The sequence below is a fragment of the Nicotiana tabacum genome, chromosome 5 (assembly GCF_000715075.1).
Source record: "Nicotiana tabacum cultivar K326 chromosome 5, ASM71507v2, whole genome shotgun sequence".
NCBI lineage: Eukaryota > Viridiplantae > Streptophyta > Magnoliopsida > Solanales > Solanaceae > Nicotiana > Nicotiana tabacum.
In genome coordinates, this window is record NC_134084.1 from 19,260,871 (window position 1) to 19,278,266 (window position 17,396).

The following is a 17,396-nucleotide window of genomic DNA, read 5'->3' on the forward strand; positions in this document are numbered from 1 at the left end:
TTTCTATACTCCAGAAGCTCGTCAAATTTTTTGGCGTCGTTGCCATGGAAAAGAAGAAGTGAGCTAAGGAAGATCAACTGGAAATGGAATTTTTGTCTGGCTTAAACTATGAAGATGGTTACTTTTGTTCCTTGCATTAAAGAGTGGACCCCTACGTTTATTTATAGGAAAAAGACAATCACTGAAGATCTTGAGAAGTACAGATGCATCGGGCCTTTTGCTAAATGCATCCTGAATTTTTCTTTATTATTTTGTTCTTTTCTTTTAAAAGAATTATTAGTTGTACTATATTGTGTCTGATGCCTTCAAAAAATGTAACTTGAACCATTCTTGTGACATTCTTTGGTTAAGTCAAATCACGAGAATTCAGGCTCCTTGGATCGTTAAAGAATCATGTCGCTCTGATACCAATTGTTAGCGGAAACGTAAAAGAAAGAACACAAGATTTAACGTGGTTCGGATCAAAATAATCCTACGTCCACCAGAGAACAATTGCCCTTTTAATATTAACAAAGGAAGGGGAGATTTCCCAATTACACTTAAGAGAATTTCTCTCTTAACTCTCTACTCACTACAATGTATTGTATTATTTTGGGATGATTTCTACAAGTGAAGGAGTGCATCTATTTATAGAGGTAAAGACCTCCTCTTGATGTCATTGGTGACATCAAACTACCTCCTCTTGATGTCATGGGTGACATCAAAGGAGGAAGCTTCCTCCTAGCATCCACACCAACTCTTTCCACCAACTCTTCCAATTGGCATGTCATTGTTGACTAAACATAAACCAACATTTTCAGCATGCCATTGTTAACTAAACATAAACCAACATTTTCAATCTCCACCTTGGTTTGCGTTTCGAGCGTGTGAACAACTCTGGCCAAAACTTCTAAGCTTACTGGGCAACCCCGTTGTAAGAAACAAGAAGAATCAAACCATTGTTGAACATACCACCTCCACCTAGCAACTGTTCTCTTCGGAGTTGCATCAGTTGATGCACACCCCCGCCAAGTCCTTGCAGTGTGCAAACTTAGCGAGCGGGACTATCTTGGTCAACATGTCTGCAGCATTATCGTCTGTGATAACCTTCACGACCTTGATAACATCTCGAATAAAATGAAATCTGACATCAATGTGTTTAGTGCGCTCATGAAATCTCTGATTTTTCATTAGATGAATAGCACTCTGACTATCACATCTAAGAGTTGATTTCAGCTGAACCAAACTCAATTCCGCTACTAAACTTTTCAACCAGATAGCTTCCTTTACCGCCTCCGCTGCTGCCATGTATTCTGCTTCTGTCGTAGACAAAGCGACAATCGACTGCAAAGTCGACTTCCAACTGACGACACTGCCAACGAGGGTAAAGATGTATCCAGTTGTGGACCTTCTTCTGTCAAGATCTCCTGCATAGTCAGAATCCACATAACCGAGAATTGAAATACCTGTACCACTTTTTCGAAAGGTAAGACCAACACCAGAAGCTCCTTTGAGATATCTCAATATCCACTTGACAGCTTCCCAATGCCTCTTTCCTGGGTTGGACATGTATCTACTTACCACACTTACAGATTGAGCAATATCTGGACGTGTGCATACCATAGCATACATAATACTACCAACTGCACTGGCATAAGGAATCTTTGACATATGCTCCACCTCATCCTCGGACTGAGGCATTTGTGACTCTGAAAGTTTAAAATGAGGAGCTAATGGTGTACTTACAGGCTTGCACGTTTGCATATTGAATCTCTCGAGAACCCTTTCAATATACCTCTTCTGAGAAAGATGTACAACATCGTCTTCTCTTGAAATCTCCATACCAAGGATTTTCTTTGCAGCTCCTAAATCCTTCATGTCAAATTCCTTACTCAATAGTTTCTTCAAAGCATTTATCTCTGTAATGTTGTTAGCAGCAATAAGCATATCATCAACATACAACAGTAAATAAATCATTGAGTTACCAGACATCTTCTTGTGATACACACAACTATCAAATGCACTCCTTGAGAATTCATGTGTAGTCATGAATGCATCAAACCTCTTGTACCACTGTCTAGGGGATTGCTTCAAACCATACAAAGACTTCTTTAGTTGGCATACGTGATCTTCTTTTCCCTCAGCTAGGAAACCTTCAGGTTGATCCATATAGATTGTCTCTTCTAGATCACCGTGTAAGAAAGTAGTTTTGACATCAAGCTGTTGAAGCTCCAAGTCAAATTGTGCAACCAATGCTAGTAGCACGCGAATTGAGCTATGCTTCACGACCGGAGAGAAAATCTCATTGTAGTCAATTCCCTCCTTTTGGCTGAAACCTTTTGCAACCAATCTCGCCTTGAACCTAGCATCTTCCACTTCAGGAATTCCCTCTTTCTTTCGGTAGACCCACTTGCATCCAACTGTCCTCTTCCCCTTTTGTCTTTTCACTAAGACCCATGTCTGATTCTTGTGAAGAGACTCCATCTCTTCAGTCATGGCTAACCGCCATTGTGCGGCATCCTTGCAAGAAGTTGCTTCAATATACGAGGAGGGCTCCAGATCTTTAATCTCTTCTTGTGCAGCTACGAACGCATATGCAATCAAGTTTGCTTGATTTATAAGGCGTTCCGGTTCTCGTGTCTGCCTCTTCTCCCTCCCCTTCGCAATTGTGTATGGTTCATTGACAGCAAGTTCTTCAACGCCTACATCTTCTGACTCATCTTTAACCTGAGTCTCTTGATCCTTTTCCTTGGCAAGCTCCACCGGAAGCTCCACCTGCTCGTTGTTCTTGTTTCCTGAAAACTCCACGGAAACTTTACGGGGATCAAGTATAGAGGATTCATCGAAGGTGACATCTCTACTAACTATAAATTTGAGTAAAGACAAACACCAAAGTTTGTACCCTTTTACTCCATCCACATACCCTACGAATATGGCCTTCTTAGCCCTTGGTTCAAGCTTTCCTTCATTAACGTGATAATAAGCTGGACACCCAAATACTCGTAAGTATGAATAGTTAGAGGGTTCACCTGACTATACCTCATTCGGAGTCTTAAAGTCAATTGCCGATGCTGGAGATCGATTGACAATATGAGCAGCAGTGTGAACTGCTTCAGCCCAAAATACTTTGGACATTTTGGCTTGTAGGAGCATACAACGAGCCTTTTCAAGAAGAGTTCTGTTCATTCTCTCGGCAACTCCATTCTGCTGTGGGGTATGCCTGACAGTCCTATGTCTTGAGATCCCATGAACCTTGCAGAATTCATTAAACTCTTCATTGCAAAACTCCAAGCCATTGTCTGTGCGAAGATACTTGATTTTCCGCTCCATTTGATTTTCAACCAAAATCTTCCACTCTTTAAATGCTTCAAAAGCATCACTTTTTGCCTTCAAAAAATACACTCAAACCTTTCGTGAGAAATCATCAATAAAAATGAGAAGATGCCTCTTTCCGCCCTTCGATGGAAGTTTAGAAGGACCTCATAAATCTGAATGGATGTAGTCTAGCACTCCTCTTGTCTTGTGTTTGCCAGTGCTGAAGCTGACCTTCTTCTGCTTCCCTAGAACGCAGTGCTCACAGAAGTCAAGCGTGCTGATCTTCTCACCTTCCAAAAGTTTACGATTGCTCAACATCTCCCGTCCACGTGCGCTCATATGACCCAGTCTCATGTGCCATAGTCTTGCCTTGTCATCATTAGATAACTGCACTGTAGATGCATTTGCAGAGCCAACAATGGTGCTTCCGGCCAATGTGTAAAGGCCGTTCTCCAGCTTGCCTTTCAGCATGACTAAAGAACCTTTAGTCACCTTCATAGTTCCTGCTTCGCTCATGTACTTGTAGCCTTGTTCATCCAGAGTACCCAAGGAGATCAAATTCTTCTTCAGATCAGGAACATGACGGACTTGTGTAATAGTCCTCACGATTCCATCATGGCAGCGAACCCGAACTGAGCCAATGCCAACTATTGCACAAGTTGCATTATTGCCCATTACTACGGTTCCTCCACTTTTCTCGTAGCTGCTAAACCAGTCTTTTCGGAACGTCATATGCAGAGTACAAGCAGAGTCTAACACCCATTTGTTTTCATAACTACTATTATTATTACACGATGTTGTTAGTACATAATCATTATCAAAATTATGTACCTGTTCAACTGTAGATGCACTCGCCTTTTCCTTGGACTTTGACATTGGGCAATCTCGTTCAAAGTGCCCCTTCTTGCCACAACCCCAACACTCTGTATTCTTCTTGTTCACACGAGACTTTGATCTGTGCTTTAATTTGGTCTTTCCCTGAGAGGCCACTTGCCTGGTCATCTCTATCTCCTTCAATGTGCCTCCGCACATCACTAGAGTTAAGTGTTTGCCGCACTTGCTCAAGCTTGATAGGCTCCTTGCTATACATCATTGAATTCTCAATATCACGATATCCTGAAATCAATGAAAATAGCAAAGCACATGCAAGCGTCTCCTCCTCCCTTTTAATTCCTGCAATCTGTAAGTCCATGACAAGTTTATTAAACGCATCTAAATGATCTTGTAACGAAGTACCTGACCCCATCTTAAATGTGTGAAGACGCCGTTGTAACAACATTCTTGTTGTCACTGATCGGTCTTGGTATAGCCCTTCTAGCTTTTCCCACAACTGTTTGGCCGTCTCTTCGGTACCCGTACTCACTTCACAAAGCACGTTAGGTGCAAGGGATAGTTGGATTGCACTCAATGCATCCCCTTCAATCTTCTCCTTGTCGGGAGCTGATATATCCGTAGGATACTTTCCGTCAATAGCATGGATTGAACCTTCCCTCCGCAGTAACGCCATCATCTGGATCTTCCAGATATTGAAGTTGTTGCGTCCAGTGAATCTATCAATTTCAAACTTCATGGAACTCATATTTGCTTGTTCTTTCTCCTTGGATCGTTAAAGAATCCTGTCGCTCTGATACCAATTGTTAGCGGAAACGTAAAAGAAAGAACACAAGATTTAACGTGGTTCGGATCAAAATAATCCTACGTCCACCAGAGAACAATTGCCCTTTTAATATTAACAAAGGAAGGGGAGATTTCCCAATTACACTTAAGAGAATTTCTCTCTTAACTCTCTACTCACTACAATGTATTGTATTATTTTGGGATGATTTCTACAAGTGAAGGAGTGCATCTATTTATAGAGGTAAAGACCTCCTCTTGATGTCATTGGTGACATCAAACTACCTCCTCTTGATGTCATGGGTGACATCAAAGGAGGAAGCTTCCTCCTAGCATCCACACCAACTCTTTCCACCAACTCTTCCAATTGGCATGTCATTGTTGACTAAACATAAACCAACATTTTCAGCATGTCATTGTTAACTAAACATAAACCAACATTTTCATCTATGAATGGGAAAGACAATGACCTCACACATATGATGCCTTCGATAGTTGTAATACGTACTTTTCAAGCTTACTACAAGAAGACAACTAGAATTAACAAATGTTTCTTCTTTCTTTTTTTTCAAAGTTTTAAAATACTTTTATTTACAATGTAGTCTATTACTATATTCGTTTAATATATGTACTTTCTATACACATCAATTTGCTTAAAATACCAATATATATATATATATAAAATATTTTGTTGCTTAAACTATGTGAGACATGTTGCTTTGTTCCTAGTGTGTTCTTGTTTTGTTGCACTCTATTTTCAATATATTCTGTTGAAACTTGCTGCTTTGTTCCTGATGTGTTCTTGTTTTGTTACATTCCGTTTTCGATATTCCGTCACCTATTGATTTGCCTCTAGTGTGCTCTTTATAGTCGTTTCCCTCTAATGGTGGTTAATCTGTCTAGCTCATTTGTATTTGTCTACGGACCTTTTAGCATTCTTTAGGGTACTTGGTCTCACATACCTTGCTGCGACTATCATTCCTAGTTCATTAGTTGTGTCCCTACTTTTGTGCATTTTAGTTTCGAACTACTTGCACTGTTTTTTAGTTCTCCGCTACTTCTGTGGTAGTTCGTGCTTAGTGTGTATAAGATTATAGTGGTTGTACCAAACAATGGCGGGGGAAGGTCATGTCCTCGGGAGGGTCCTCCGAGGAGATAGGGGGTTGGGGGGCAAGGGTGGTAAGGATGCCTCCAGGTTGAGAGTTGGGTCTTAGAACATAGGGACTTTGACGGGAAAGTCTATAGAGTTAGCGAAGATTCTCTATAGGAGGAAGATCAATATAGCTTGTCTCCAGGAGACTAGATGGGTGAGAGATAAGGCACGGAATACAGACGGGTTTAAACTATGGTACTCTGGGCGCATGGGGGGCAAGAACAGGGTAGGTATCTTGGTTGATAGGGATCTCAAGAGCTAGTGATGGACGTTAGGAGGGTGAACAACAGGCTGATGAGCATTAAACTAGTTGTTGGGTGTTTTACTTTAAACGTGATTAACCTCAAGTGGGCTTGGACGAGGAGGTCAAAAGGCGTTTCTGGGAGGATTTAGACAAGGTTGTGCGTGGTATTCCGCACACTGAGAAGATTTTCATATGAGGGGATTTCATGGCCACATTAGGGGGGACGTCTGGGGGCTACAATGACGTGCATGGCGGCTTCGGTTTTGGAGTTAGAAACGGAGGTGGTACTTCACTGCTGAATTTTGCTAAGGCTTTTGATATAGTGATAACTAACTCTAGTTTCCCTAAGAAGGAGGAGCATTTGGTCACCTTTCAGAGTTCGATGGCCACAACCCAGATTGATTATCTACTCTTCATATTGATTATCTACTCTTCATTATCTACTCTTCAGGAAGTGGTCTGATAAAGGTCTGAAAAAGGTCTGTGCGCAGAATGCAAGGTCATCCCGAGTGAGAACCTTACATCTCAGCATAGGCTTCTGGTCATGGACTTAGAGATCATGAGGAAGCGAAGAAAGAGGGTTGTGTTTGGTCTACCTAGGATCAAGTGGGGAGATTTGACTAAAGACAGAGCACAAGAGTTAGGAGATAAGTTGCTGGCTATGAGAGCACGAGCATGGAAGAGTAGTGGGGACACAAGTGGTATGTGGACCGCGACTGCGAATTGCATTAGGGAGGCTGCTAAAGAAGTATTGGGGTCTCAAAGGGCTCATTTGGTGGCCGCAGAAGGGATTGGTGGTGGAGTACTGAGGTTCAGGGGAAAGTGGAAGCCAAGAAAGCGGCATATCTGAAGTTTCTGGAGAGCGTCGACGATGAGGTGAAGAGGACGAATAGGAAGCAGTATAAGATGGCCAAGAAGGAAGCGAAGTTAGCAGTTACTACTGCGGCCAGGACTGCCGCGTTTAAACGCCTATATGAAGAGGCAAAGGAGGGGATAAGAAGTTGTACATGCTAGCCAATGGACGAGAAAGGAAGGCCCGTGACCTGGACCAAGCGAAGTGCATCAAGGACGAGGAAGGCAGAGTGTTGTTGGATGAGGCACTTATTCGATGAAGATGTCGGACTTACTTCTATTAACTCTTGAACGAAAAGGGGGATAGGAGCATTGAGCTAGGTGACTTAGAACACTCTGTGAGTCGTCGGGACTTTGGGTATTGTAGGTATACATATAAGAGTCGAGGAAGTTGAGGGGGCTATACGTAAGATGAGCAGGAGTAGAGCGACTGGTCCAGATGAGATCCCGGTGGAATTTTGGAAGAGTGTAGGTAGGGCGGGCTTGGAGTGACTCACTGGGTTACTTAATGTCATTTTTTTCGTCGGACTTACTTCTATTAACTCTTGAACGAAAAGGGGGATAGGAGTATTAAGCTAGGTGACTTAGAACACTCTGTGAGTCGTCGGGACTTTGGGTATTGTAGGTATACATATAAGAGTCGAGGAAGTTGAGGGGGCTATACGTAAGATGAGCAGGAGTAGAGCGACCGGTCCAGATGAGATCCCGGTGGAATTTTGGAAGAGCGTAGGTAGGGCGGGCTTGGAGTGACTCACTGGGTTACTTAATGTCATTTTTAGGACGAAGCAGATGCCCGAAGAATGGAGATGGAGTACGATGGTCCCGCTGTATAAGAACAACGATGATATCCAAAGTTGCAACAACTACTAGGGCATCAAGTTACTAAGCCATACTATGAAAGTTTGGGAGAGGGTGGTGGAGCTGAGATGGAGGAGGATTGTGATTGTTTCTGAAAACCAGTTCGGATTTATGCTGGGACGTTCGACTACGGAAGCTATTCATCTTGTTAGGAGGTTGATAGAGCAGTATAGGGAGAGGAAGAGGGATTTACATATATCGACTTAGAGAAGGTTTACGATAAAGCGCCAAGGGAGATTCTGTGGAGATGTTTGGAGGCTAGAGGTGTTTATGTTGCATACATTAGGGCTATTAAAGACTCGAGTGAGGACCATGGGAGGGGACTCAGAACACTTCCGAGTTAAGATAGGGTTGCACCAAGGGTTAGCCCTCAGTCCATTTTTATTTGCCTTGGCGATCGACGCACTCACGTGCCACATACAAGGAGAGGTGCCGTGGTGCATGTTATTTGCAAATGACATTGTTCTGATTGACGAGACGCGAAGCAGTGTTAACGAGAAGTTAGAGATTTGGAGGCAGACCCAGGAATTTAAGAGTTTCAAGTTGAGCAGGACCAAGACAAAATACTTGGAGTGCAAGTTCAGTGGTGCGGACCAGGTAGTGAATGAAGACGTGAGGCTTGATTCGCAAGTCATCCCTGTGAGACACCGTTTTAAATACCTTGGGTCAATTATACAAGGGAATGGTGAAATCGACGATGATGCTACACACCGTATTGGGCCGGAGTGGATGAAATGAAGGCTTGTATCCGGTGTTTTGTGTGATAAGAACGTGCAACCAAAACTTAACGGTAAGTTCTATAGGGTGGTGGTCAGACCAACTATGTTGTATGAGGCGAAGTGTGGCCAGTCAAGAACTCCCAAAAAGACGAAGGTGGTTGAAATGAGGATGTTGAGATGATGTGCGGGCATACCAGGTTAAATAGAATTAGTCATGAAGTTATTCGGGACAAGGTGGACGGCGAGACTTAGATGGTTCCGGCATGTGAAGAGGAGATGCACAGATGAACCAGTGAGGAGGTGTGTCATGACCATGGATAAGAACGTGCGGAGGTTGAAAATAAACCTAAAGGGTTAGGATAGGTAGCCGAGCATTGTCCTTATCTGTAACAACAGTAGCTTTAGTACATGATTTAGTGTTATTTGTGTATTTTCGTATTCCTGGACTTCTGTGATTGTTGCTTTCGTTTCAACTTTCTGATTGCAGTACCTAGTGTTAGTTTTGTATTTTTGCTTCGGTTTTCTAATTGGTGTGCTTGTTGTTGCCCTTCCTTTTACCTTTCATAGCAGAGGGTCTACCGGAAACAGCCTCTCTCCCTTCTTGAAGGTAGGGGTAAAGTATGCGTACACACTACCCTCCCCAGACCCCACTTGTGGGATTACACTGGGTTTGTTATTGTTGTTGTTGTCACAGTCAAAGTCAAAGGTTTCTTGATGGCATGATCGGCTGCCTTCTCGTTGTAGTTGAGTGAACATTCCATTTGACAGCCTTGAGGCTTGTGGAGACCTTTGTAAGGTTCTCTGTAGGAATTTGCTTTTTTATCCTACTTTGAGCCAAAGTTTGGATGTCTTTAGTGGTAAGCTGTCTACTTTGATTTATCTACACCTCTGATTCTTCTTCTTTTTTATATTTGATTCATTGCTTCTTTGAGCATTGAACAAGGATTCAACTTCATATACTTGAATTTTGGGTTCATCTCTTTCAAGGATTCAATCCTCCTATCTTTCTATCTTCTAACTTAAAAGTCTTCCGCTATCCCTGCTCGCATCACAAGTTACCAAAAGAAAGCTAATTCTGACCTAAATTACCAAAAGGAAGCTATTTGTTTTCTGTAGATTTTGGCCATGGTTTAATTGTTCTTAGCATAAACTCTCAAGATTTCCGGTTAAAATAAAAAGAAACAGATTAGCATATTTCACCAAAAAAATTCTTCAGAAATTACCACAGATTAGCATCTTTCTCCATAAAAACGATTTTTTAGAAATACCACAACTTAGCCACGCATCTCGTAAAAAATTTAAACCTACTATTTATTTATTTTTAAGAAATGGAAATAGCCTTCAAATAGTAATCTACTATTTTTTTTTTAAGAAAAGGAAATAGCCTTCAAAATCGCAGTCAACAACTTTCTTGGCGGGGTCACTGACTAAGATAAGGAAGAGAATCTTGCCAGAAACCACCGAAACTTTCAAATGATCCACCCCCTCTATCACCCGAAAAGAACAGACAAACAGAGACAACAAAAGATAGGTAGTAGCATTTCTGCTTCAGTGTGCTTTAAACTCCAGTAAGATTCCAGATAGCAAATATGGTAAAATCCAGGGTTAAACAGAGACAACAAAAGATAGGTAGTAGCATTTCTGCTTCAGTGTGCTTTAAACTACAGTAAGATTCCAGATAGCAAATATGGTAAAATCCAGGGTTAAAGGCAGTACATACAACAGAAGTTACTCCCTTGAGTGCATCCTTCCATGAATCAGTTGAAAGTAGGTTTCCTATCAGCAGGAGAAAATGCATAGACGCCAATCAGAATCAATACAAAAGGAGAGCAAAAGTAGCTGCACAATGAGAATAGCCAAACCTTGATGCCAAATAATATTGTTAGCCCAAGAATCTTGTATGGATGACCTTCCTGTTCTACAAAACAAAACAACTACTACGCCTCATTCCCAAAAAACAAGTAGGGATCGTTTATATGAATCCTTATTTCTCCATTTAACCTCAACTCATGTCATCATCATATCAAATACAATAAAAGCGAATAATAATAATAATAATAATGATAGAAGTTCTCTAACAAGATTAATAACCCGTTTGGCCAAAGCTTTTCCAAAGCCAAAAGCACTTTTTTCAAAAAAAAAAGTATTTTTTTTTCAAAGTTGAAGTGTTTGGTCAAGCTTTTAAAAGAAAAAAAAAAGTGTTTTTGAGTAGAAGCAGACACAATTTTAGAGAAGCAGAAAAAAGTGGTTTCCCCCAAAAGCACATTTCTGAAAAGCATTTTGAGAAAAATACACTTAGAAGCACTTTTTAAAAGCTTGGCCAAATACTAATTGCTGCTCAGAAGTACTTTTGAAATTAATTAGCCAACATAAACTGCTTCTCACCAAAAGTACTTTTGAGAAAAAACACTTAGCAAAATAAGTTGATTTTAGAAGCTTGGCCATACATGCTATAAAACTTATTCACAACTAGTAGATATCATCTATATGGATCGTCTCCTCGATTGTGCTCTATCTATAGCTAAGTCTGCATTGATTCCAAGAGGTTGTAGGTCTTTCGAGTCTTTCCATGTGATTTTAGGTCTACCACGTCCCTTTAACACCTTCACTCACCATAGTTTCGCACCGACATGTCGACGCATCTGTAGGTCGACACATGACCTACAGATAGGAACCCTAATAAAAATCCGCCAACTAGAGAAGCAGCCAAGGGGACCTTAGAAGAATATGATAGATAATAGAAGACACAACCGGACACTCTTAGATTGCCCCACACACTTTGATTGAGTCCGAAACTATCTTAAGCACATTTATATTACATATAGCGGTCATGCACAATGAACTTCAAAAAAAATTAAAAAAAAATTCATGATATGCATCCGTTTTCAATGACATAAGGAAACAAAAAGGGGAAGGAAAAAGAACCTACAAAACCTAGTGCCTAATATTGAGAGGCATTATAGACAAAACTGTTTCCTCTAAATGATCATAAGCAACTTGCATTTGATGAATCTACCTTCTAAAGATTTGTTAGTGACTCAGAGAGATTGGAGTAGTGCAACGTACCAAGCTATATAATTTTATACTAGCAAGTGGAAGGATGCCAAACAAGTGGAGCAAACTTATTGAGCTATACAATGAAAACGTGGTAAATAATGACAATGCTTAGATTTAGAGCCAGAAACCAATTTAGATTTATGCTTGCTATAAGTATTGTTAAAGGCAAAAAGCTCTAACAAGCGCTTTAGGTCTATTTGGGCTTTAAGTGAAAAGCGACTTAAAGTATGGGCTTTAGTTAAAAAAGGCGCAATGAAGAAAATAAATTAAAATTTATATGTAATTCAAGAACAAAGTAACAAATTCATTCATATTGTTTCCCTTAGCAGCTAATACACTTATTTCTGATTATAGTTGTTGTTTAGTGCCTCTTGATTCAGGAGAGAACTCATAGGCAATGAGGCGCACGCGTTAGTGCCTTGCCTTACACTAAAACGCAACTAAAGCGAGGCAAAGCGCCCTCCTTGAGCTTTTTTGAGCTTCAGGGATTAAGCGCGCCTTAGATGAGTTTTTGGCAATACTACTTGCTATCTGATGCTATGATTCTTGCTAAAGATAAAAATTATAAGGAGCGGAAAATAGATCTAGACATGATATTCATTGACCTAGAGGAAAATATATGAAAGGGAATCAAAAGGAGGCTTTTGTTAGGATTCCATAAGAACTAAATTCATATCAAATATATGAATCTCATAAAAAGGGTAAGTATGAAGGTACAGCCACATTAGTGGTAGGATAAACAAAGAAATTCTTCTATTCGTTTACACCAGGGATTTGTTTTGAGCGCCTACATTGTTACTCTAGTTATGGATGAGCTATCTAACAATATACAAGATAGAGTCCCACAGTGTATACTATTTGCAGACAATATTATATTAGTCGAAACTAGCAAGGATGTCAAGCAAAACTTGAACTATAGAGAAGCACTCTAGAGAGTAGAGATTTTAGGAAAATTAGAAATAAAACTGAATACATACTATAAATTTTGGCAATATAAGTGAATGAAGATGAGGTGAGATTATACAGAATGACAGTACCTAAATGCAAACAATTCAGATATCTAGACTCATCTCACACTGCAAAGTTTTCATACTCTTCTTTTGTTGTTTGTTCATATTGCAACTTCTCATGTTCTTCAGTCTTTCTTAATACGTTTTCCTTTTCCTTATCTCTTTCATCTAGGTCTTTAAAGGGTAGGGAGATGCTTTAGATGCGTGGAAGCAGGGAGAAGGTAAACTAATCTGAACAATGTGAACTATGGGAAGGTGGGATGCCAATATGATTTTGTTTTCCCTTTTCCCTGTAAGGCAATATCCTTTACTCTAGTCAAAGAGCCAATCCTGCTCAACCAGCATGGGCAATGCGCAGTTCAGGTGTCTTCCCAGTTGGTAAAATAGCAGTTTCGGATGTTCAAGACGTAATGTGTCAAGTCATCTTAGATATGCAAATGCTCAATTGGAAAAGAAAGAGCCCATGGAAAACTCAATATAATATTCAAATGACAGGCTCACTAATAGTCTGTCAAATCACACTTTCACAGCTGGAGCTAACCAAAACAAAAGGGACAAACTCTGCGAAACCTAGAAGTATGCAACAAGACAGTTCTTAGAGAAATGCTCATGCTCCAGTGTAGAAGACATACATAACTAACTGACACAGCGGAAGTGAAGCAAAATACCTGCTAAGACTAGCAACTGTAAGACCACGATCCAGAGCTTCTTTGCAGACATGTGAGCCGACAAATCCATTTCCACCAAGCACAAGTAACTGAAGTGAAAGTTTAAAGAGTCACTTCAAATGAGCAAGTGCAAGCAATAACATATGACATCGGTATAGTCCTGATAAAACTTTAAAACGTCAACACCTTCTCTGTTGGGGGTGGAGGCATATTTACTGTTTCTGCTTCCTCAACTTTAAAGGAGTCATCTCTTTTATTGGACTCAGTCGCTTTCTCAACTTTAAAGGGCTCATCTGTTTTATTGGATTCCGATGACAAAAACCGAACATTTCTGGATGAGGCGACACTCCTGTTTAAAAAATTGTAAATCAGCAAAGCTAGAAAAACATATTGTCTCCCAATGATTGAAATTATACCTCATTTTTACAACAAAAGAAATTAACGGTTTCCCAGTAGAATTAAGAATAAAGAAACAATGAGAAAAGAAGTCAAATCACCATATGCACAATCCTCGAGGTGTAAAGATAGTCTACTGATATCTAAACAAAAATAATATCAAGACCAGTGAAAATATTAAAACAGAAGTTCAAGGAATAATATGGAGGTAAAGGGATACTCAGAATTGTATCTGCAACAGAAATAAATTGTTTCCGATGTTGTAGTCTAATTTATCAATAAATAACTTGGAAACTCAAGAACATGTCCCATATTTCAACTACACCTTCAATATTGTGGTGTCTTTTTTTATTGTTAATAGCATTTGTGTTATCTTGCAGGAAAAATATCGCTTCAGCTGTGCATATAATGCACAAATGGAATTCTTTTTTTTTAAACTTCCAAAACCAATGCATTTAATTACCAATAAGAGAATCTACAGGGGAATCTACCAAATGCTCAGGCGATATATACGAATGTTTTAGCACATTTGCTTAATATTTGCTCATACAGTAATCTTCCTTCCATCTTTTTAGATTTAAAACCTCTTATCAGGCAAAATATTTGTTAACTCAATTAAAATCCTGGAGATCAGCCCAAGACGCATTATATTTGAAAATTCAAAGTCCTTATGATGTATTACAGCCACTGTTACACATTCCCATATTTTTCATTTTGCCTCAGAAATACTAACGATCTGACTTTGCAAGAAACTAACAACAGGAGAACAAAGAAAAGAACATTGCAAACTAACTCTAGGAGAATATTGGGGTCGTTTGGGTTACAAGGATAAGGGATTACAACCCGGGGAAAAATGTTACTTTTATCTTATGTTCAGTAGAATTCTTTTAATTCCGGGATTGCTCCTGGGATTGTTTATACCATAATTGTGGTATTACTTTTATACCGCACTCTATGTGGGATTACAATCCCGGGATTATATCACGGGAAAAAAACAACAAAATGACACATTGCCATTCTCCCAAGCTTTTCTCTCAAAGTCTTTTAAGAAAGTCAAGGTAAAATTAGAAATAGAGGTTTATCCAAGTTTATCTAGTTTACATCAAACAATGTTTTATATGATATCCTGTATACCTCATTTTTAGTCCAATGAACTAAACATCTGCCAAGTGTCTACCAAATAATGGCATCATTATTTTATCCCACACTATAGTCTCGCATTATAATCCAAGTATAACTTGTTCACAAATCAAACGACCCCTAAAGAAATTGTTCTTTGCTTGATAAAAAAGACATAATAACAAATTGTCCAAACGAAGACTTGCATCTTCAATTAATCTAACTAAAGAATAAGAAACAAATGTCAATAAATATAACGATCATCATTTCCCATACGCTCGAACAGAAATCCCAAATTGAACACATTAAGAATAGCACAGAACAAAATCCACAATTTCACAATACACATAAACAATTAATAATGCAGAAAATTAACAAAACAGCCGAGAAATTTAGCTTCTGATTAGTGTAATAAAATAAACTTCACATTCGACCAATTCAAACAGATGAAATGTAAAATTAGGGCTAAAAATAGCTCACGAGAATCTGGAGAGAGAAAATCGAGCTTGGATTAAACGTGACATGATCCGTTCACCTTTCGTTTGAATTGCTAAGCGCTGCGAATTGTTTCTGTACTGCTGCTGCTGCTATGTATATTTAAAGGTTAGAGGGAGAGAATTACGTGGACGGTTTATGTAACGGCACGCAAGTAGAACATGTGGCTTTATATGTGCCGAAGCCGACTTTTGAGTTTCTTTTTCACTAGGGAGTTATTACCGCGGATAATTTCATAATACAAAGATAAAACAGTATTTATTACTCCACCACAAGCCTTGAACTAAATTTTAAGGTTGGAGCCAATTTATTCGCTAAAAGTATGAGTTCATAACCAAAACTATCCTTTATGTCCGGAGATAAAGTCATTTTCATCATTTATATATACAGGTGAGCATATATCTTTCTTCAAAGTTGTAAAAGTTGAGCAGATTTAGTCCACTTAACGGAAGGACACTGTAATAATCCAATCGGTCATTTTACTTTTTAGATGTTCGTTCCTCTAATTAAGACTCCACGTATGTGTCTTTACTGTTTTATGACTTGCGAGGATGGTAGATTCGTGTTTGAAAGGGTTCAGGTTGAAATTGGAACACTTAGTTCCTTAATAGTGGCCCATAATGGCCAAGTTTGATTTGAGTCAACGTTTTGAGTAAACGACCTCGGAACCGGGATTTGACGGTCCCAATAGATTTGTATGGTGATTTTGGACTTGGGCGTGTGTTCGGTGACCCGGGAGCGTTTCGGCGCTTAATGATGAAAGTTGGCGCATTGAAGGATTTCAAGTTCTTTAACTTTGGTTTGGAGTAGGTTTTGGTGTTATCGAGGTTCGTTTAGGATTCCGAGATTGGAAATAGTTTTGTATGGTGATTTATGACTTGTACGCAAAATTTGGCGTCATTCCGAGTTGATTTGGTAGGAATCCGACATGCGGACGTGTTTCTAGAGGATCTTGAGTTTCATGATTGAATTCATGCGTTTTGGCATCTGATTCGTGATTCTAGATGTTATTTCGATGTTTTGATCATGCGAGCGATTTCGTATGAAGTTTCTAGACTTGTGTGGATGTTTGGTGTGGAGTCCCGGGGGCTTGGGTGAGTTTCGAGCGCGTTTGGAGTGTTGAAGGAACTTTAGTTTTCTAGTTTTGGTCTGGTGCTGCAGGTCTCGCAAATGCGAGGTTTTACTCGCATTTGCGAACCTCACATTTGCGAGGTTGGGGAAAACACTGAGGTCTTTGCATTTGCGAATATTCCTGCCGCTTTTGCGAGCTGCCCATCTTCGCATTGTAAATTTTTTGGTCGCAATTGCAACCTTGACAGAGATGGCCAGTCTTCACATTTGCGATGCTTTTGTCACATTTGCGACCATCGCATTTACGTTGCGACATCTGCGACTAGTACAAGGGCTTTTTATTACGGGACTTAGCTTCATTTCCCTCATTTTCTACTTGGTCTTAGGCGATTTTGAGAGCATTTTGTGGGGGAATTTCATCAATATCAAGAGGTAAACAATCCCGATCAGTTCTATAGCTAAACACGAGAATTACGGGTAGATTAAATATAGAAAAATTGTGAAATTAGTGGGATTTTGTGAAGAAACTAGGTTGATCATGGTTTTGGTGGTGGAAATTGAAATAAATTATATATTTGAGTTCGGGGAGGTTATGGGTAACTTTTATATTAAAAAAAAATTCGGAATTCAGGCACGTGGGCCGGGGATGAATTTTAGGAATCTTCCAAATTGAGTTGGATAATTACTCTAATAGCTAAATTATGAACTTTTGAGTATATATTGATTAATTTATATAATATTTGCCTAGTTTTGGATTGTTCGGCACTGACTTGAGGCTTTTAAAGTGATTTGGGGATCGAAAAGTGAACTTTGGAACGAGGTAAGCCTCTTGCCTAATCTTGTAAG

General features: G+C 39.7%; 1 protein-coding gene across 2 annotated transcripts in view; it reads right to left on the bottom strand.

Annotated features, from left to right (window-relative positions):
* LOC107823340 (uncharacterized protein At1g32220, chloroplastic-like) overlaps positions 1 to 15,626 on the bottom strand; it is a 33,541-nt gene extending 17,915 nt beyond the window's left edge. Inside the window, exons 1-5 of one of the 2 annotated variants that reach the window (XM_075253394.1) lie at positions 15,465 to 15,626; positions 13,656 to 13,818; positions 13,470 to 13,558; positions 10,597 to 10,652; positions 10,455 to 10,510 (exon numbers count right to left, since the gene is read on the bottom strand). In XM_075253394.1, coding sequence (XP_075109495.1) covers positions 10,455 to 10,510; positions 10,597 to 10,652; positions 13,470 to 13,558; positions 13,656 to 13,818; positions 15,465 to 15,508 — 408 coding nt within the window. In that variant the 5' untranslated portion in view covers positions 15,509 to 15,626. The remainder of the gene's footprint in view (positions 1 to 10,454; positions 10,511 to 10,596; positions 10,653 to 13,469; positions 13,559 to 13,655; positions 13,819 to 15,464) is intronic. The other variant, XM_075253393.1, reaches the window with a different exon arrangement.
* Positions 15,627 to 17,396: the final 1,770 nt, after the last annotated feature.